General features: G+C 46.2%; 2 protein-coding genes across 2 annotated transcripts; both read right to left on the reverse strand.

Annotated features, from left to right (window-relative positions):
* Positions 1–14,597: 14,597 nt before the first annotated feature.
* Positions 14,598–14,999, reverse strand: LOC112460477. The gene has a single exon (XM_025025160.1). The coding sequence runs from the start codon at positions 14,997–14,999 to the stop codon at positions 14,598–14,600; it is 402 nt and encodes a 133-aa protein (XP_024880928.1).
* Positions 15,000–15,008: 9 nt separating this feature from the next.
* LOC112460478 lies at positions 15,009–15,542 on the reverse strand. Its single transcript, XM_025025161.1, has one exon. The coding sequence runs from the start codon at positions 15,540–15,542 to the stop codon at positions 15,009–15,011; it is 534 nt and encodes a 177-aa protein (XP_024880929.1).
* Positions 15,543–22,502: the final 6,960 nt, after the last annotated feature.

A 22,502-nucleotide genomic window follows, 5' to 3' on the forward strand; every position in this document is an offset into this window, starting at 1 on the left:
TGATCGCGAGGCGGGTGCTCAGGCAGAGATCGGAACGAGTCGAATCTCGGGCATCGTAGGAAAAACGAGTTCGCGAGAAAATACGGCATCGTCGTGTCGTATCGCGCGCGTCAGTGTACGCGTAGCTTTCGTTTTTCTGGCTTCAGTGTTCACGAGATCAGAGTTTCGTCGTTGCTCGAAGATGTCGGGTGACGCGTTGGTACGATCGGTCAAGCGGTTTGACGGGAAAAATTTCCAAGCGTGGAAGTTTCAAATAACGGCAGTGCTGATGGCGAACGAGATATTTGACATGGTCGACGGTACCAGAACGAGGCCAGCGAACCAGAACGGGGAAAATGCTGCGCTTACGAAACTGTGGATAAAAGACAATGCCAAAGCGACGGCGATTATCGCGTCAGCTATGGAGGACGAACAAGTTGTGAGTGTGCTAGTGTGTGGTACCGCTAAAGAAATGTGGGACAAGCTCATCACAGTGCACGAACAGAAATCGGCATCGAACGTCGGCGCGTTAACACAAAGATTCTATTCCTACAAGATGGGTCCGACAGACACGGCAATCCAGCACGTGAGTGCGGTACAAAATATGACGCGCCAATTGATAGATCTCGGAGAAAGGATTTCCGACGCGGCAGTGATCGCGAAAATTCTATCGAGCTTAACGCCGAAGTTTAACGTGTTCAGGACAGCGTGGGATAGTGTGGATCCGGCGCGTCAGACGATCGCGTATTTGCTAGAAAGACTCATACGGGAAGATTCGAACGACAGTGAGGACGGTGACACAACGAGTGCGTTGGCGGTTACTAAGAAAGGTGGCTCGAAAGACGGTGCGCGTTCGAAGGACAAGGACAGAAAGAAGAAGAAGTCGAAAAAGAATATCGAGTGCTTTCGGTGCCAGGAAATGGGACATTACGCGAGTCAGTGCGAGAAGCGGAAGAAGGACGGCGACAGTAATGACAACAATAAAGGTCAGTCAAGTCGCGGGTGCGCGTTCGTAGTTCAGATGTAGAAAGAAAGCGCGGGAGCACTAGTAGTGGGGGAACGAAAACAACAGCCTTCGGCCGAACAATTTAGACAGTTGCGGGACGCCGACAAGAAGGACGTCTGGATCACCGACAGCGGAGCATCGAAGCACGTCACGTCGCGTCGCGACTGGTTTGAGGAGATACGGCCGGTAAAAGGGGAGACTGTTATGCTGGGCGATGACGGGGTATGCGAAGTGGCAGGCGTTGGGAGAATCCGCATCGAAAAGTTCGTCAATGGCGAATGGGAAAGCGGTACCATCGAGAATGTGTTACTCGTACCTCGTGTTACACGAAATCTGTTTTCAGTTGGAGTCTGCACGAGCAAAGGGTTCAAAGTAGAATTCGAAAATGGAATCGTAGAGATAACGCGAGGAGGCGTCGTCGAGGCAACTGGAGCTAAACAGGACAACGGGCTGTATCGAATGTATTTCCGAAGACCGAAGAAAAATCAAGAGGTTAACGTGACAGCACTAGACTTCAAGATGTGGCACGAGCGACTCGGCCATATACACAAGCGGGCACTCACCGAGTTGGTGAATCGAGAGCTTGTGGAGGGGGTAACCCTGAAGAACGCGGAAGATTTCTTCTGCGAGGCTTGCCAGTTTGGCAAATTACACAAACTTCCGTTCCAGAGAGAGAGCAAGAAGACGGCGAGCAAACCAGGAGAGGTCATCCACAGCAACGTGTGCGGACCAATTCCTGTGCAGTCGTTGGGAGGAGCAAAATACTACTTACTCTTCAAGGACGATGCGACGAATTTTCGAGTTGTGTATTTCATTCGTCAAAAATCGGACATTTACGAGCGATTCAAGGAGTTCGAGCGTCTGGTGAACAACAAGTTTGGGCGCACGTTGAAAACGCTACGTACGGACAACGGTACCGAGTACCGTAACGCGAGGATGAACGAATACATGAAGAAGAGGGGAATCACGCTCGAGACACGGCTCCAAACACTCCGGAACAGAACGGGAAGTCAGAGAGAGAAAATCGTACAGTAGTGGAAGCAGCGAGAACGATGCTGCAGGCGAGAAAGCTGCCAGCACATCTTTGGGCGGAAGCAACTGCTACAGCGGTCTGTACACTCAACAGGACCGGGAATTTGAGAAAGGGCGGAAGTCGTACACCGTACGAGTTGTGGACGGGAAAGAAACCAGACCTTAGCCACATGAGAATTTTCGGCTCCGACGCCTATGCCTACGTGCCGAAACAGAAGCTTACAAAATTCGACCCTCGAGCGAAGAAGTTGATCCTCGTGGGATACGATAGTGAATCGTCGAACTACAGATGTTACGATCCTATCACGAAAGTTGTATCTGTTTCCAGGCATGTGGCATTCAACGAACGAGAGAGCAGAGTGGGATCGGAGGCACCAATGTCCGAGATCGAACTCACACTGCCAATGCAAAGCGAGATTGAAGAAGACGATTACCAAGATGCAGAAGAAGGCAACGGAACTGGCGTCGACAAAGCAGGAATCGACGATGAAGCAGCCGACAACGCGAGAGCGGGACAAGCAGCAGGGAAAGTCGAAGAAGACGAGACAGAAAAGGTCGAGAACGTTCGACAACAGCAGGAGCAGGAAGAGGCGGTACCGAGGGCGTTGCGCGATCGAGCGACGATTCGTCAACCGAAGAGGTATGAGCTGTGTCTCGCGGAATACAATATTCCAGCGACGTATCAAGAAGCTGTATCAGGTCCAGAAGCTACTCAGTGGGCGGAAGCCATCGAGGACGAACTCGATGCACATCGAAAGAACGAAACGTGGGAGATAGTACCAAGAATCCCAGGCGGAAAAACCATAGACTCAAAATGGGTTTTCAAAATTCTACGAGACAAAGACGGAAGCGTGGTCAGATTCAAGGTACGATTGTGTACCAGAGGTTTCATGCAGCGAGAAGGCGTGGACTATTCGGAGACGTTCTCACCGGTCGTGAGGTACGACACTCTTCGAGTACTCCTAGCGATCATCACGGAAGAAAATCTCGAAGCAGTACAGTTCGATGTTCGAACTGCGTTCCTACATGGAAACCTGGACGAGGACGTCAGGATGGAAATTCCAACGGGACTGGAGATAAACGAAGATCGAGAGAAAGTGGTGTGTCTTTTCAAGAAGGCGTTGTACGGACTAAAGCAGGCACCGCGCTGCTGGAATCTGAAAATCGCGAGTGTCTTAAAACGTTTCAATCTGATAGAGACAAATGCGGACAAATGCAAGTATGTCGGTACATATAACGGTTGTAAAGTGTTCCTCGCGCTGTTCGTAAACGACGGGGTAATTGCAGCGAAGTGTGCGGCTGTAATCCGGAAAATTATCGACGAGTTAAACAAAGAATTCAAGATAACGATCGGGGATTGCAGTAGCTTCGTCGGGATGCAAATAAGTCGAGATCGCGAGTCGAGGTCGATGTTCGTACATCAAGAGGCCTACGCGAAGAAAATCATCGAGAGATTCGGGATGAGTCGAGCAAAAGGGGTTTCCGTGCCGGCGGATCCTCACACGATTTTGTATCCGGTAGAGTCGGAAGAGACCGAAAGGCAAGTAGTGCCATATCGCGAGGCAGTAGGATCGCTGATGTTTCTCGCGGTAGTAACACGTCCAAATATCGCATACGCGATCAATTCAGTCAGTAAGTTTCTGAACGAGCATAACGAGAGTCACTGGCGAGCAGTGAAACGCATTATTGCGTATCTGATCGAGACAGCGAACATGGGAATCGAGTACCGAGCATCAAAAACGGGAGTCGAACTTGCGGGATATTCTGATGCAGATTTCGCGAGCGATGTAGCGACCAGAAGGTCAACGACGGGTTACGCGTTTTGCATGGCAAATGGGGTTGTAACATGGTCGTCTCAGCGACAAAAACTCGTGTCGATGAGTACGACAGAAGCGGAGTATATCGCGGCATCTACAGCGACGAGAGAAGCCATGTGGCTACGCGCGTTGTTGAGCGAATTAGGGTACCTGCGGGACAAACCGACGAAATTATATGTCGATAACCAGAGCGCGATTCGTTTGATACACAATCCGGAATTTCATAAGCGCACGAAACACATTGACGTAAAGTATCACTATATTCGCGAGAAAGTCGAAGACGGTGACATTAATGTAATCTTCGTGCCTACCGAAGCTCAGTTGGCGGATATATTCACCAAAGCGCTACCAAAGAGTAGATTTATCGAATTATATACGAATCTGGGACTGTGCATAAAACGCTCCGACGGCGGAAGTGTAGAGACGGGTCATCGCATTTAATGCACGCTCAGAACCGCGGTAACGAATGTACACGAAAGAGGCCGAGCGTATTCGAGTCACGTGCTCTGCGAGCGCACCACGAAAAAAAGGCAGTTACAAGCGAACTACCGTTCTGATAGCACTTAGAAATAAAAGCTGTGTTCATATTCTAGAACTTCTAGATTATTCTCCCTCGAGCTCCTCTCCTTTGTCAAGACTACTTTAACTCAGATGCCATAACATAATCGAAAAACACTCAGACGTCAATTACACGGTCAAAAAGGGACGGAGAACGACGCGAGTGCATGTAAACAAGATAAAGCCCTTCATAGAGCAATAAAAGCAGCGCAAAAAAACAAAAACAAGCAATAGAAAGTAGGCGATAGAGAGTAGGCGATAATAAAAATTAAGGAAAATAAGATAATAAATACTTACCGAACATCAAGCACGGCGGATCATCCGCACCACACGGCGACCGGTGGCCACATCCACCGTGATCTCCAAGGGGTGGATAAGCACCCATATGCCCGGGGGTGTTAAGGCCGCCTCCACGTAGGAGGAAGGGGGCGAGCGAGACGAGGAGGGCCCCGCACACGCACTATCAGTAGGCGCACTAGGCAAACTTACGGCACCCGCTCGCACCGCCCTTAACCAGTACGACCGCATACAGGCGTCGCAAGACGCCGGCGCGAAATACAAATTGCATTGAAAGCACCGCATTTTGATGGTGTCGTACAAATTAACGAGTTAATAAAAGTGCTCAGGGCTACGTTTTAAAAGCAACTAAACGCGCGATGAAAGAAAAAACGCAAGGAAAAGGCATTATCAAGCCAAGATAAAAATTCAAAGAAAGGTAACTTGAGTCCTTATCGTACAGGACGCTGATCGTCGTCCAGCACTTCGCGAAGAAAGTGAAACCCGAGACAGCACCATCGTACGAGATACGACAATTTAGCAGCGAGCCGGGAATAAACTTTAAGAGAACCGGACAATTGCAACAGGTAGAAGCTACATGGAAACTAGCGATTAAAATCGACGTAGCAGCTCTAGGAAACCGATATCACCAACTTCAAAAATTTCTACAGCAAGCCGAAGAAGTATGCGAAACGATAATCGCAGAGGACACGCAGCAGACGTGCAAAAACATTCTCCATACGATAGAGAAAGATAACGAAAAATTAACGCAATTATTAACGCGATTACAGACTATATATAAAACAAATGATGGTGGTTTAAAACAAATAAACGTGGTTTAATAGATGCGATCGGCACGATCAGCAAAACGCTGTTCGGCACTATGGATGCCGACGACGCAAAACACATACAGGAGCAACTTGAACTGATACAAAATCAGCAACAGACTCTACGGCACACCACAAAAAGTCAATTAAAGGTGATAAATGCCACAATAGGCCACATGGAGGCCCTAGAAAAATCGTTATATCAAAACGAGCAACTGCTGACGAACGTCACGACACGGATACAGCTGGAAACAGCACTGTACGCCAGAAGAGAAGAACTAGACGAACAGTTATTAATACTAACTACAATTACAGAGGACCTAATAGAAGTCGTGAAAGACACGATAGACTACCTCACATATTCGCGAGAAGGAGTCATCCTCACTCGCTTATTACCGATAGAAAAAATAATAACAGAATTAAAAGAGGCAACGTCACAATTGACGCGAGGATCCCATTTCCCATTTAAAGTTAGACTAGAAAATTGGAACGATATACAAAGCTACGTAGAAATTAACGCGTATTACGATAAACCGAACATCTATACGATAATCAAATTTCCCGTGGAAGCATACCCCGTGTACGAAATAATAAGAACGACCCCATTACCTGACTATAACCACGCAAATATTTTTACATTTTTAAGAATTACTCACAACATGTTCGCAATAGATAAAGAAAATCATAATTACATAACGCTAGAAGAACGCGATTTAAACGACTGTAAACAAAACGGAATAAAATATGTATGTAACGGAAAATACCCGGTATACTTTGTAAAAGCCAACGCACCATGCGAGGAACAAGTTTATGTAAGAACGCCAGGATATGTAAACACCTGCAAGCAACGTTAAATAATGTCAAACGTAACCTTATGGATAACATTAAGCGAACCACAAACGTGGCTATTCTCAACGCCGAAAAAGCAAAAGTTAACGATCTAATGTAACGATCAGGCGGAACAAAAAGTAGAAATCGAACGAACAGGAAAACTAAGTGTAAACGAAAATTGTAAACTAACCACACCCGACATTATTATAAAAACAAAAAGACAAACAAATATGAAACAAATAGAAATACACTTGGCAGATTTTAACCTGACGCGAACAAACGAAAATAAAGATACTAACAAACAAGCGAAAAAAGAAATTAGATTAGAACCTGTAATTAGGAATCCAAACGAATTAATGGAATTAAGTCTAGACATAAGCGACATAAATAAAGAGTTAGAAAAATCCCAAGACGCCCTAATAAAAAATCCCTACGTCATATATCCCGTAGGATCGATACTTACGATAATAATAATACTAAGCGTAATAGGAATAAGTATCCATGTAATTAAGAGAAATAGAAAACAAGCAAGCGCCTGATCGCAAATACAGGGCGACCCAGCGATGTTTTATTAAAAAATAAGAAAAATGTAACCGTATAAAAATAATAAAGAAAATAAACCTACCTAATAGAAATAGAAACAGGATAAGCAGCAAAAAAAAATTGTAACAAAAACTACAGACCGTAGTTTCCTTCTCTCAAAGGGGGAGGGATGTTGCGGCCCCAATTAATGTAATAATAAAATATGAATAGTATTAAGAAAGACCAAGAATAACAATAGAAAACGCGACCGCGAAAGCCCGAAAGAATTACACAACGCCGAATCTGCAAGAGATGAGTTGCACGATCAGCCCACATACGATCGAGTAACTCAGCTATATCGAAGGACAGGACGAGGATACAAAAGGAAGCGAGAACAGGAGACAACAGGGCAATCGGAGTCAGGGAGCAGATCAGTAACGGGCATTTTCTGTAATAACGAGCAACCCGAGTTAATTATACGATCAGTTTATTGAAGGTGTCGTGTGTTGTATTCATTAATAATCCCGCCTCCTCTGTGGAACAAAAGATCCCGGTGTCCCTATCCAAAAACGGGGCACAACAAATTGTACGTTCTCAATTATTACAATTATCGACCGAGGATTTTGATCTTTTGACGCGAAAAGGCGTATTTCCGCACGAATACGTGGAATGTGTGGATAAGCTGGAGGACACGTGTTTACCACCGCGCGAATCGTTTTACAGTTCCTTTATGGTGACACTGTATCCGAGAGCGATTACGAGCGCGCCGCGAACGTCTGGCGACGGTTCTCCGTTCGAACTTTGGGCGAATACAGCGATCTGTATCTAAAGACCGATGTCTTGTTATTGGCCGACGTTTTTGAAAATTTCCGCGACAGTTGTATAGCAAGTTACGGACTTGATCCCGCATACTACTACACTTTGCCAGGTTTCACATGGGACGCCATGTTGAAACATACTCGCGTAAACAAACTTCTCACCGACATGGTTATGTTCATCGAACGCGGTAAACGCGGTGGTCTGAGTCAATGTTCAAACAGATACGCGCGGGCCAACAACAAGTACATGCAGTCGTACGATTCATTGAAACCATCCTCGTACCTGATGTATGTATGTATGTATGTATGTATTTATTTCATATCCCCTTAGGGTTCGAAAGGCGTTTTTGCCAAGGAACGTTCCCAAACCTTTTACAACTTCTCTACAACATCCTCTTAACCTACTTATATACATAATTACATAATACACTTATACTACTTAACCTGATGGTGTGGGTGCGGGCTTCTGTCTCTGTCCGCCCACACCCACACCCGCCGCTCGCACACACACACACCCTCTCCGCAAAAAGAGACTTTCGTTTCCTCTTGCTTCCGATTTTCAGATCAACCCGCTCCTATTTCCTTCTAATCGGCTTATCACACATTCTCTCCCTCACCCTCCCTCACCTCCATCACACCCCTCACCCTCCAGTTCTTCCATGTATTTTCTTCTGTTTCTGTCCTTCTCGATCTCCCTCATCCACCATTCTCCCTCCCCCTCTCTCCCAGTACCCATCTCCTTGCCTCCTGCCAACCCCCCCTCCCTTGTCCCACTCCCTACACCGTTCCTACGTATGTTCCCATGTCTCCTCCTCTCCTTCGCACAATCTGCATATTTTTTCTCCTCCTCCTCCCAGTGCCTTCCCTCCCTTATGTCATTCCCTAGTCTAAATTTCGCCACTCTGTTCCACCTGCTTTCCCCCCACCTTTTTTTAAATACTCCGGTATCCCTTCCTCTCTCACTTCCTTGTACCATTTACTGTATCTGAACTCCTTTATTCTCTCCCATCTCTCCGCTCTTTGTACCTCTCTTTCCCACTTCACCATCTCCTCCAATCTTGCCTCTTCCCCACCCTTTCTCTCCCTCCTCCCACAAGCCTCTGTCGCTCAGATACTTTTTCCTGCCCTCTTCCCAATCCAAGAGCCTTCCTCTTCTCCTTGATCTCTCCTTCACTTTCTCCCAGCACCTTCTCGCCAGCTCACTTCCTCCCCCCTCCTCCAGCCTCCTTCCAAACCCCCACACCCTCCTGCCTGTCCTGCCTCTCAGTTTTTCTCTCTATAGCTCCTCCCCCACCAGGTACTCCGGCGTTTTTCTGTCTACTCCCAACACCCATTTCAAGTATCTTTTTTCCATCCCCTCTCTTTCTTCCCATCCTCATATTTCCACCCCATATCCCATTACCGTCCAAACCAACTTGTCAAATAACCAAAGCCTTCTCCCCCAATCCTTCCCGAATCTCCTCTTCCCTATCCCCCAGACTTGTCCCATGGACCGCCGCCGCTTTCTTGACTCTTTCCTTCACGTGTGCCTTTTGTCCTCCATTCCTTTGCAACGTATATCTTAAGTATCGGAACTCTTTCACCTCCTCCACTTCCTCCTCCTTTTCTTCCTTTCCACCACCAGTCTCTTTTCACCATTCTTCCTCCTCCTTTTTTAAACCTCATGATTTCTCCGCATTAAGCTCCAACCTCTTCTTATCCAGGTATCTCTCCAGCCTCTTCATCATACTTCTCATTTCATCGCCAGTAGCACCATGTCATCCGCATACTCTAAATCATACACTCTTCCTTCTCCCAACTTGATTCCTCCCCACTTGACCTTCTTCATCTCCTCCTCCAAGTCCGCCAACAATATAATAAACAGTAGCGGACTCAGCGGGCACCCCTGTCTTACCCCTTTTGCTGTCCAGAAACTCTCACCCAGTTCCTTACCCACTCTAACCCTACTTTTCGTCTCTCTCAGCACTTCCTCTATTCTCTCTACCAGACCCTCCCTAACCCCCCTCTCCCTCAACGCCCCAATCAACACCTCCCTATCCACCGAGTCAAAGGCCGCTTTTAGATCCACAAACAACGCCACCACCTTTCCCCCTTTTTTCTCCAGTTGTTTGTTCACTAGATAATTAAGCACATAAATGTTGTCCACCGTCCCCATCCCCTTCCTGAATCCCGTTTGACTCGGCGGAATGATCCCCTTACCCTCCACTTCCTCCCTAAGTCTTTCCGCTAACACCGCCACGTATATCTTATATAGGGTGGATAACAGGGTGACCCCTCTGTAGTCTTCCACCCTCTCCCCCTCCCCCTTCTTCGCTATGGGCACAATTACTCCCTCCTTCCAGCTCTCCGGCCACCCCCCTCCCTTCCAGACTTTATTGCAAAACCTTCTCACCCAATCCTCCAACTCTTCCCCCCCGTGCTTCCACACCTCACTCGGAATACCATCCACCCCTGCCGCCTTTCCTTTTTTCAATTTCTTTAGGGTCCTCACTTCCTCCTTACTTATTTCCTCCTCGCCTCCCTCACCCTCCCGCCTCATTTCCTTTCCTCCTTTGACAACCCTGCTTTCCATCCCCCCGAGCAGCCTCATGAAATGTTCCTTCCACTCCGCCATCTCTATCCCTTCCATCACTTTCCTCCTCTTCCTCCTCTCTCTATTAACTATCTCCCACACTTCACTTTCTCTGCTCACTTCCGCCGCCCTTTTTTCCCACCTCTCGTTCTCCTCCTTCTTTTTCCTCTTGCACAGCTCTCTGAACTCTTGCTTCGTTTTTTTGTATTCTTCTGCCCTCCCACCCTTCCTTTTCCACCTCCTCAATTCCCCTCTTGCCTCCCTCTTTTTCTCCAGACACTCTATATCCCACCAGCCCATTTTTCTCTTTTCCTTCTTATTCAGCTCCTCCTCCGTTTCTTTCATTGCTCCCTTCACCCTCCCCTCCACCTCCTCTTATTCCTCTTCTAGCCCCCTCTCCCCCAGCTCCACCCCTCTAGCTTCCGCTTGAACATTTCTTTCCCTTCTTTGTTCCATACCCTCCTCCATACTCTTTCTCCAACTTTGTGCCCTTTCCCGCTTCTCCACTCTCCTTTCAGCCATACTTCCACCGGTTGGTGGTCGGAGTCCACCCTGTCCCCTATCCTCATCTTTTCTACTCTGTCCTTTGTCTCTCCCTCCCCAATTATATAATCAATCACTGTGCTCCCCCTTCCCCCGATATATGTAAACTCTCCCTCTTCGTCTCCTCTTGTGTTCCCGTTGAAGATGCACCACCCTCTTTCCCCCAGAAAGTCCAGCACCAGCCTACCCTCCCTATTAATAGTCCGGTCCTTTGATCGTCTCTCTCCTTGCCCCCCTCTCCCTTTCTCCCCTTCTATTCCTTCCAACTCACCTCCTTCCTCCCCTGTTCTCGCGTTGAAGTCCCCTCCCATCAACACTCTAACTCCCGCCTCTTTGCTCTCCACCCACCTTTCCAGCCCCCTCAAGGCCTTCTCCATGCCTTCTCCAACGTAGACTCCCATTATCCTCTATCTCTCCTCCCCCACCCTCACCCTGCCCGTCATGATCCCCTCTCCTGCCCCCACAATCCTTTCCTCCTTCTCCGCTAACTACTTCTTTATACCCATGACCATTCCTCCCTTCGCCCTTCCCTTCTTGTTCTCTCTCTTCAGCCATGTTTCCAACAGCACCATCACATCCCATTCCTTCAGCCCTATCCAAAACTCACTGTCTTTATTCTATAGCCCGGCCACATTCCAAAAAGTTACGTTCCATTCCCTTCTTCCCTCTTCCTCCCCTTTCCTCTCTCTCTTCTCCCCACCCTCTTTCCTCTTGTCCTGCTTACACTTATTCCTCAACTTGGTAGTGGCATACTCGTTCTCCTCGGGCTGGCTTTCCTTCTGACGAACATTGGGTCCAGTGACGAGCTATTCTGTTCCCTCTTTTTTCTCTCTGCCCTCTTTTTCTCTTCTTCGTTCCCCCCTCCCATTCCTTAAGACCTTCTCCTCCTCATCCCATTTCCAGTATTGCTCATCTATCCATAGCTTTCCGTATCCTATTCTCACCCTCCTTCCTCTTCTCTCCTCCAATCTCGCGTTTTCCTCCAGCTTCCACCTTATCTTTCTCTCTTTCCATGTCCAGTCTTCCAAAATCCTCTCCTTCCTTCCCTTCAGCTCTCTCTTTCTCTTCATGATTTCTTCTCTCTGCTCCTCACTCCTCATTCTTACCATTACCATTTCTCTATCCTTCTCTCTATCCCCGGTCACTCTCTTGATCTCCTCCATGTTTCCTCTCACTCCTATGGCCTTTAGCACCTCCTTCACCGCCTCCCTCCTCCTTCCTTCTTTAACCTCTAGCCCTCTGATTATTACATTCTTTCTCCTCTCCTCCAGTTCCTTCCTTTCCATCCTCCTCTCAAGCTCTCTAATTTTATCTCCTTCTCCTCCTCCCCGACACCCCACCCCTTTTTCCTTCCCCCGTCTTTACCTTTTTCCAGCTCCTCCACCTTCTTTTCCAGCCCTTTTATGGAACTCATCAACTTCTCCTTTTCTTCATTCCATTTCCCCTCTCTCTCCCACCCCTCTCTTCTTAACTCCTCCACCTCTTTCCTCATCAACCTCCCCTGCTCTTTAAAACTTTCCATCATCTCTTCCATCATCTGTCTCAATTCCTCCCTCCACCCTTTCACCTCCTTCAGATCCTTCATCACCTTCTTCATTTCATCCCTCCACCTCCTCATCTCCCCCCTCCACTCTACTCCTCTCCCTCTCCTCCCAACCCACAGCCTCGGCGGACTTCTTAAATTCCTTACCCTCCTTCTCGTCCCTTAGCCCCTGCAGTTCCGCATTCTCTCTTTTCCTCTTTGCCTCCCCATTACACCCGACACTGCTGACACTCCCGCTTCTTGCTCTCTGGCTCACCGCCCCCCCTCTCCTTTCTCATCGTGCCCCATCTTCCCGATCATTCTCTCACTGCCGATTCCCGACTCTCTCACTACCCGTCCGCCACCTATACTCACGCTCTCCTCGTTCGCGGCCGCTCACCGCTCAACTCTCTCCCCTCTTAACTCTTCGAGTGCTCCCTGCCCGACCCGCTCTTGCGTACGTTTTCCTTTCTTAGCGCCTCGCGTGCTCCCTGCCCAACCTGCTCACACACGTACGTTTTCCGAACCCTTTCTATCTCTTATCCTTCTCGCTCGTACCTTCCCTCCACTACCACGCACACTCTCGCTCCTCCATTCTTTCCCTCTCACTCTCTCACTCTCACCAGCACCTTCCAACGTTCTCACACACCGCCGAAAAACTCTGCCCTGTCACCGCGTATAGCTCTCTAACGCACCGGAAATGGAAGTCTTCGTACCTGATGTATTTTGATGTAAACAACTTGTACGGCTGGGCGATGTGTCAGCCACTGCCTTACGCAGATTTTCGATTGGTCAAAGACGTTTCGAATTTCGACTTTAGCGCGATCGCTTCGGATTCGCCCACGGGTTATATTCTCGAAGTCGATTTAGAGTATCCGCAGAATATACACGACGCGCACGTTGACCTACCGTTCTATCCGACGCGCGATAAACCGCCCGGCAAACGGCAGGACAAACTTCTCGCAACTTATCGCTGTACGATAAGAAGCGTTACGTCATCCATTATCGCAACCTACAGTAGTGCACACGGCCATGGCCTTCGCGTCACAAAGATACATCGCGTATTACAATTCGCTCAATCTACGTGGCTCTGCACTTACATCGAGCTCAATACGAAATTTAGAACACTGGCCAAAAATGATTTTGAGACAAATTTATATAAATTGATGAATAACGCGGTTTTCGGGAAAACGATGGAGAACGTTTAAAATCACGTCGACGTAAAATTACTGACAAAGTGGGACGGACGATACGGCACGGAGGCACTGATCTCGAAACCAAATTTTCACAGTAAGAGCGTGTTTTCGGAAAATCTGATAGCCGTTAAACTGCGAAAACTCGAAGTTAAATTTGACAGACCTATTTACGTTGGCATGTGCATTCTCGACGTATCGAAAGTCTGTTTGTATGATGAATTTCATCACGAGTACATGTCTCCTCTGTATGGCGACATGTGTAGAACTATGCACACCGATACGGACAGCCTTATATACCACATCGAGTGCGAGAATGTGTACGAAAACGTGAAACACGATATCGCTAGATTCGACACGAGCGATTACGCGACCAACAACGCGTACGGTATAACGCTCGAGAACAAAAAAGTGCCGGGCTTGATGAAGGACGAGAATAACGGTGCGATCATGACCGAATTCGTTGGACTCAGGGTGAAGATGTACACGTTGAGAGTGGATGGTAAGAAAGACTGTAAAAAAGCGACAGGTATCAAGAGCAACGTCGTAGCGTGTACTATAACGTTCAACGATTACACATGTCTGCGAGACGAAATTGAAATGATGCGATAGCAGTCCTGTATACGATCGAAGTCGCACGAGGTGTACACCGTGTCCGAAACAAAAATCGCTCTGAGTCCGTACGACGATAAGCGATACGTTATACCAGATTCGACCGATACATTACCGTGGGGACATTACCGAATACCTTTGTAACGTATGTATGTATGTATGTATGTATGCATGTATGTATGCATGTATGTAATAGTATAACGTATGCAGTAGTATATGTAACATAATATATAATAGAGCAGTATAACGTATATATGTCGTATAACGTACGAATGTATGAATGTAGTATAACGTAACGTATTGTAAGTATTATATTACAGTATTATATTACATTGGAAAAAATATCAATAAAGATATTACATGTGTATTTCATATTTTTTACGTATTTTATATGTATTTCATATTTCAAACATTTTACATGTATTACATATTACATATTACATATTGCATATTTTTTTATGTTAAGAATAAAAATACAGTTTAAACGAATTAAATAACATTGTCCTTGTGTATCCATGAGTTGTGCGATCCATCGAATCCCAGCCATTTTACGTAAACCTCATCACCCCTCTTGCGCAGTACTTTCTGCACGAGATACACGTCCAGATAAGTCGCGCGATGCAACTCGTGCTGGTAGAACACCCCAGCGACGGATTTTCCGCGATAGTTCTCGAGTAGATAAGTTACGGGATCGGTACGCTGCACTTTAACGATCTTAAACACCTCGGTGGTCCAATTCGGTGTGTAGCCTTTCTCGAAAATTGTTTTGTATTTGCTAACGCGCACCGAGTTACCCACTTTGAATTTTGCCGGACCCGCGATCTTTATCGCGCTGTACACCGTAGCCAAGAGTCTATCGGCTTTCGCGGGGGTAACGTCGAAGGGTCGCATGCCGATGGTTCAATGCTTGCGCGCGTTGTAATCCGACACGAGTCGCGGCAACGCGTCGACCCACTTGTAATTTCCGTTGAGCGTAAACATCTTCCACATGTTGTTCTTTAACGTACGATTGAATCGCTCGACGACCTTCAACACCGAATACGTGGAATAATGATTGATGTCGTGTTTTCTCACAAGACGTTGCTCGTCGGTGTTGTAAAATTCCTTCCCCATGTCGGTTTGTAGATTATTAGGGCACCTCCCGCTGCGTCGAATTATCTCAGCGATAGCGTCGGCTGTCTCGCTGCCGCCTTTACCTTTGAGCGGCACGGCCCACGCGTACTTGACATCGATGACGGTGAGTATGTAGTGGTAGCCTCCGTTGAAACGCGAGTACGGACACATCTCGACGATGTCAGCCTGCCACAGATCGTCATACCCTCGCACTATGACGTGTCTGCGGGGAAAATTTCTTCTTGTTGGTGCGCGCAATTCGTCCACCAACCGTCGCTTTTCGATATTTTTATCCGCATCGGTCGATTTTAACGGTCTCATGTTTCGTTGTTGCTGTTTCTGCTTCTAGTGCATTGTTCGTAGCAGTTTTTGAACAGTTCATAACCGCTTCTGAACAGTTCGTAACCGCTTCTGAACCATTCGTGAATCGTTCGTTGTCGTTCGTCGTCGTCAGTTAACTGCTTTTTACCACTCATCGTCGTCGTCGTCGTCGACGTTCTTTAGCCGTTTGTAGCCTTTCCTGTCTCCGCGTAGTTCGCAGCTGTTTCTAAACCGCTCGTAATCATTTCTGAGCTGTTTTTTAACCGTTCGACAACCGTTCTTGAACCGTTAGACAGCCGTCCGACAACCGTTCTCGAATCGTTTGTTGCTGTTTCTTGTCGTCGTTAATGAACCGTTGCTTCTCTTCACTCGTCGCCTTTCGATAGTCGTTTCTGTTGAACCGTTTGTCCATTGTTGTTCGTTGTCGCGTCTGATTCAACGATATTCGCACGCCGAAGCGCATTTATCGCAGTTTGTAACGCTTGCAGATCTTTCTCGAACGCAGTCAGCTTCTCGTCTGACTCTTTTCGTTGATTGTTCAACATTTTAAAGAATTGATTAACGTATAGTTTGTTAACCGCGTCACCGTCAGTCTCAGGTTGCGCTACGCGACTAATCTTGCGCGACCTTGCGTTAAAGTCCGTGGCGGTGCGACACAGAGCGTTATGGCGCACGAAATTTCTCATTAATCCGCTCCACCGATGGTACGAAATGGCATTTGTCGCGTCTCCGCTGTGCTCGAACAATCCAAATTTGTTGATCGGCATTTCAACGCTGATTGAACGGATCGCTGTCGCACCGTTTAATTTATAATAAGCCCGGCTTCGCGAAGTTCCTCGATGATCGACATGATCTCGTTGTCGTGGGCATTGTTGCCAGCTTGACGCAAAGCGTCGAGCAATCGCAGACGATCCACCAGCTCGTTGGGGACATCCCAGTGCACGTAGTCGATCTTATTATCGGTTAGCGTCATTGCGCGAGGTGCAAATAATCCCTTTCCGGATTTTTTCTTCTTAGATCCGGTCGACATCAACGATGAGATTACATATTGATACTTGTACCCCACGTTGCCCTTTACTCGCCCGCGAGGATAGTGTTTGAATTTATGAGCACTCGTTGCCAACAGTAAAGTATCCGTTTATGAATTTCTCGTACTCTTCAGCAGGCATTTTTTCGCTAAGACGTCGCATGTCTTGTAGGTACAGGTGAGCCGATTTGGCGTAGAGAAAATGACCTGCGGCATGGAAATAGGGCAACATTTTCTGAATCGTGTCGAGATGCAAATTCCAATTGCCGGATCGTTCAGCCTGTATGAACTGTTTTACTAAGGTAACCATACAATGGTATTGAACCCATAGCTTCGCGGTAAGACTGATTTGTTCAACTTCTCGCAATTTTTTGGCTAATTTTCATTCAACGTTTTGAATGAGTTCACTTTCACTTGCTTGCAATATATCGGATCTATCAATGCCTTCAATGAAGTAATCCATGACATCCCGTTCTTCATCGCTGAATTCCGTTAAATCAAATAGAACTTTTGTCAAAGCCAAATGCGTTCAGAAGTGGGCGCGAATCGCTCATGAATAAGCATGACCGGAAAGAATTTTCTCAACGCAATTTTAAATCAAATTAAATAGTTGTTCAATGCTACTCCCTGACATTATGTTCCCAATTGCTCCCAAGTAGCTCCCATTAGTAAGTGAAATCCTCCAAGTCTTACGACCACATTTTTGAAATCGTCTTTCATAGCCTCAGCGATATCTTTTGCCTTCCAATACAGCGGCTGATCGAATGTTACGATGCATGTCTGTTGATGGCTTTGCGTGCATCTTTTTTGGGCCTCCATGAGCGATGTATAAATTGTGTCATAATCTGACAGAGGTGCATTTATTCGTAAGCGATGATATTCACTATCAGCTGTCACTTGCTCCATAAACCCGTTCCAGCCCGGAATTTCTGGGCGGCATGACAATTTTCCGTATAGCCATATTACGTCAGGTGTAGTTAGTATAATATCTGATGATAGTTGACGAAGAGCATCGATGTCTGCAACGTTGATTGTCAGCAATCTTGCTGATTTCTGTTTGACATAGCTGAGTACTTCAATTCTTCCTAACTGAGCAATGTCTGCAGCTGATGTGTCTTCAAAAGTGCGCGAAACGGCTTTTTTCTGGTTCGATACCTGTGTTGGGTGTGACGCAATGTATCCCCTCCCTCATTGCGCGGAAGGTTCCGTGGCCGTCGATTGTGTTGATATTAAAATCTGCATTATCGAAGACAAATTGACAAAACGAATTCTCCAACACGTTGCTCTGAGGTCGGCTTATATTTGCACGTTCAAAATTTTGAATCTCAAAGTACGAAACAGAAAATCCCAAAGCTGATAATGTTTATGAGATTTCTGGACCCGAATTTTTTGTACAAATAAGTTCCGACTCCTGTTTGCAAAGGAGATAGAAAAGAGCGTGAGCGCACGGCTGTTATTATTGCATGAGCAATAGAGATGCATTTTTTTTGCCACATTTCTTCACAACCACGCTTATCTTTAGTGATGATTTCCGAAAGCAAACATTGTAAAGATGCAGGAACATCATCGCGAGCATTTTTCATGAAACCATCCGACGGGGGATAACACTCGGTTTCGTAAACAGTAGATCTTATGTCCGCGCGGATTATTGCTGCAGCTTCTCGAAGGACTCGCAGTTTTTCTTGTCGCGGATCGGTTTCTTTTTCTTCATACCACCTGTCCGCGAGTAATTTGTAACCAATATTTCTGAAGCAAATTATGCACTCACGATTACGTTGGTCTATAATAAAAATATCCTCTTCGAACTTTTGCTGCAACTTCTTCTTAACGGTTTTCACGTCTAGTTTATAATTCCCTTCAATTGTCGCCATCAAATCGCTCAATTTAAACTGACACTCGTTAGAATTCTTAAGTAGGAATGAATAAATGTATTCCATACAATCGTCTACTTTGCCAGTACGTCGTCCCTTTCCAACCTTCGGAGTTGCTTCACGGAAAACACGACCGGCACATGGAGCATGATACCGAGCTCTCGCGGCAACGAGATCAGGTATGTACTTGATTCGTTCAAGGATTTTACGCGCAAATTCATCTTGACGGTGTTCAAGAATATTCTTAACAGTCTCTTTTGTCGTCTGACGTAGTACTGAACGAATATTTATTCGTCAATCAGAACGTACTTTACTCGATTGTTCACAGATTTTTTCAGCACAAAATAAGCAATTATTTTTTAAGTCAAAAGTAGTCACTTCAGGCACAACTACTGGCGGTTGTTGTTCGACTTCATTAGCAGCAGATGTACTTCGCCTGGCAGCTGCAGCAGACGCTCTTACATCTGCATACTTACGGCACATTGAATGCACGCGAATTTCAGTAACCGTTTCCAGTAAACGTTGATTTTCTACGTCCCCTCTTGTCATGCTTGCAGTTAACAGACTTTGTACTGCTCTTGCTTTCGCAACATAAATATCACTACTGAGAGTTTTTTTTGCATATAAAACAGTTTTCCATCTTTACTTTAAAAATTCTACAATCACAAAATCACTTCGAAATATCCGTCCGTTTGCTGTCGCACGACGCCACAACTGAACTAATCGATACACGTGATTCAACGTGATTCAACACACAGACACACACGAACGCGCGGCATCATAGATCTACATCGCGCGCGTTCTGCGTGTAGGCTCGCGCCGACCTGGCGACTTTGCGTCGCTCTGTAGAGCGTTCTTTTCAACGAAATGCAACGAGTCACCCATCACATTAAAGATCTTTAAAAATGCTGCAAGTTTTATAAGAATAATTCTTTCGATAAACGTAGTAGGAGACGAGATAGAAGCGATTTAAGATCGATTACCTATTTATTTTCGTCCTTTTCGTCAAATATGTCGGCAAATATCCATCGTAGGAAAAAAAGTCATATAACATAAATTGTAGAGCGCAAAAAAAGCTACAAATTGGTCACCTTACTTTCTCTGTAACTTTTTAGGGAGCCGAGTTATTGCAAAAAAACCGATTTTTTTTGTTTTTTTAAGATGGCGGAAAATCCTTCGCATATTTTGTCCCACCAACTTAGAGTTAAGCTTTTCTACATGCTCCTAACACCCCCTAAAAGGAATTTTGAATATTTAATTTTTTTCCAGGTAAAATGACAATTTGACTACAGCTCGTCGGTATGACAGGAATTATAACCTGATTCCTGTCAACTTTTACATTTAATATCTCGCTTTGCAGGGCAGAGCGACACTTTTTTCTGCCAGATTTGGTCGTTTTGTGCAAAAACGCGTCGATTAAGGAGATTCTAAAGCGAAGGCCGAACTTCCTCGACGTCGGTTATGTCAACTAAAGCAAAGGCCGAACTCCGACGCGCACGTAAGGTGGTGCCACTGGTGGTGACAACGCGAAACTCCGTACACGTACACACACCACTGAATTGCTCACACGGACGCACGGTGGTAGAAAGACATATGCTATAGACGCGGTAACGCCGCGCGGCGTTGCCGCGTCTATGGATTTTAGCAATACGGCTTGAACCTGAAAATGCTTTCTGGCCGTCCGTAGCAGAAGGCAGTAACGTATCAAGGCTAATAAGCACCCGCTTTTTATAAATTACATATATTCTTATGCACACATGTACGTATATATATATTGTTACGCCCGTGCTGTCCTCGTGTCGCGCGTATATGCGAGTCGCCCGTTATTTAATGTCGCGTCGCGAACCGTCCTTAGCGACGGATGCTGTTTACTAATATTGATTGCGAGATGCTCAATTAACTATTGATTTTCCTGTTATACTTGATGTAGAGATTTACTCTGGGACGCGTCTCGTTCGGACGTATCGTCCCGAGCTCCTCTATTATATCGAGAGTCGTAATAAAGAGCTACTGATTTCTAAACGAGTCATCTTATTTGTGCGAGAGTGTCGTGACACGCGCCGCGAGTGTGAAAGTGAGAAATTGTGTGGCGAACGCTCGTCGGCGTGTAACAATATAATATGTATCTAATTATTATGTGTATGTTTATAATTGTTTGATGACAAATAATAACAGTAGCATAATTGAGAATGTGAATTAGTATACATAGTCTGTATTGACGCGGATACTTATTAGACACTTGGCAATTTACTGCATCTCTTGCACCTCTAATAATATTCATTTTCATAAAGTAATTATATTACAATAAATATCATAACATATTTCGATCAAGCTATTTCTTATTTAATTTATTTATTGTTGTGCATACAAAATAGTAAGAATTGCTTATATGTATATATAGAATCCAACGTACTGAAAAAAAGAGAAGAAATAAAAAAAAAGAAACATAAGAAAAAGAGGATTATGGGAATAATACATGGGAACAATAACAGTATTGATTTATAAACTTTTTATTCAATTTATATTGGTTATCTATACAAAACATATTGTGAAACTGATTGTGAATAAAATATTGTGAAACACACGCAATGTCTATATAAATGGCGCAAAGTTTTCCGTCGGCGAACAGTCATAACGTTACAAGTCAATCTATTTTTTTGGCTGCCGGAACGTACCCCGGCGGAGGAGCGGGCACGTACCCCGGCGGAGGAGCAAACACGTATGTCGGCGGAGGAGCGGCCACGTACCCCGGCGAAGGAGCGGGCACGTACCCCGGTGGAGGAGCGGGCACGTACCCCGGTGGAGGAGCGGGCACGTACCCCGGCGGAGGAGCGGGCACGTACCCCGGTGAAGGAGCGGGCACGTACCCCGGTGGAGAAGCGGGCACGTACCCCGGCGGAGGAGCGGGCACGTACCCCGGCGAAGGAGCGGGCATGTATCCCGGCGTTGGCGCCATACCGTACGTGCCGTACCCTGGCGATGGCGCCGAAACGTACCCCGGCAGTGGCGCATATCTTAAAGAACCCTTGCGCCGGTCCTTTTGTACCGCTTTTCGCACAATTTTATTTATTTGCTAAAACAAGAAATATTTTATAATTATTTTTTAGACATAAATGTATATTAGTTATATATATATATATATGTGTGTGTGTGTGTGTGTGTGTGTGTGCGTGCGCGTGCGTGTGCGTGTGCGTGTGCGTGAGCGTGTGCGTGTGCGTGTGCGTGTGCGTGTGCGTGTGCGTGTGCGTGTGTGTGTGTGTGTGCGTGTGTGTGTGCTTACTTTTTTATTGGCATATTCTTTCTTCGGCGGTAGCGGAGGCGGAGGCATCGATACGTACCTCAGCCAAGGTGCCGGTACGTACCCCGGCGGAGGTGACGGTGCTGGTGCTGCTGGAGCCGGTGTCGGTGTCGACGATGCGGGCAGTGACGGCGCGGGCGGCGGCGGCGGCGGCGGCGATTTTTCTTCCGCTACCTGCGTCGTCGCTGTATTCGGCACTGTTGTGCCTAAACTTTTTGCTAGAATAAAAAATTAAAAAATATATTATTAACGCTGCGTTTCTCTCTCTCTCTTTCTCTCTCTCTCTTTCTCTCTCTCTTTCTCTCTCTCTCTTGTTTATCATAGTCTTAGTAAAGAGTTAAACACCAAATTACAACGTCTTGTCAATTGCTGTATTCGCTTCATTTTTAATTTAAAATATGATGAACATATTACTCCTTACAGACGTCAACTGAGGTGGCTCACTGTTGAGAATGGGCGGCTGTACTTTCTTGGATGTCAGATATATCGTATTCTTTATATGAGTTCGCCTGTGTATCTCCGTGAGCTGTTTATTTCCCCTGATCTGTCACTGAAGCAATCTGACCGACTAGCTTCATTGGCTGCTCAAACTTTCTACATTCCGGCTCATAAAACTACTACCTACAGAAATTCTTTTCTGCTTTCGTCGATATATTTCTGGCACTCTCTTCCTGGCACTATAAAATCAGCATCTTTCCTTCCTGCCTTTAAGAGTCTTCTTAGTGCCTACTTACATGCGTCTGAATCTGAGTGACCGGTTTATT

This window comes from Temnothorax curvispinosus, unplaced genomic scaffold (genome assembly GCF_003070985.1).
Source record: "Temnothorax curvispinosus isolate PA1 unplaced genomic scaffold, ASM307098v1 QBEX01010588.1, whole genome shotgun sequence".
Taxonomy (NCBI): domain Eukaryota; kingdom Metazoa; phylum Arthropoda; class Insecta; order Hymenoptera; family Formicidae; genus Temnothorax; species Temnothorax curvispinosus.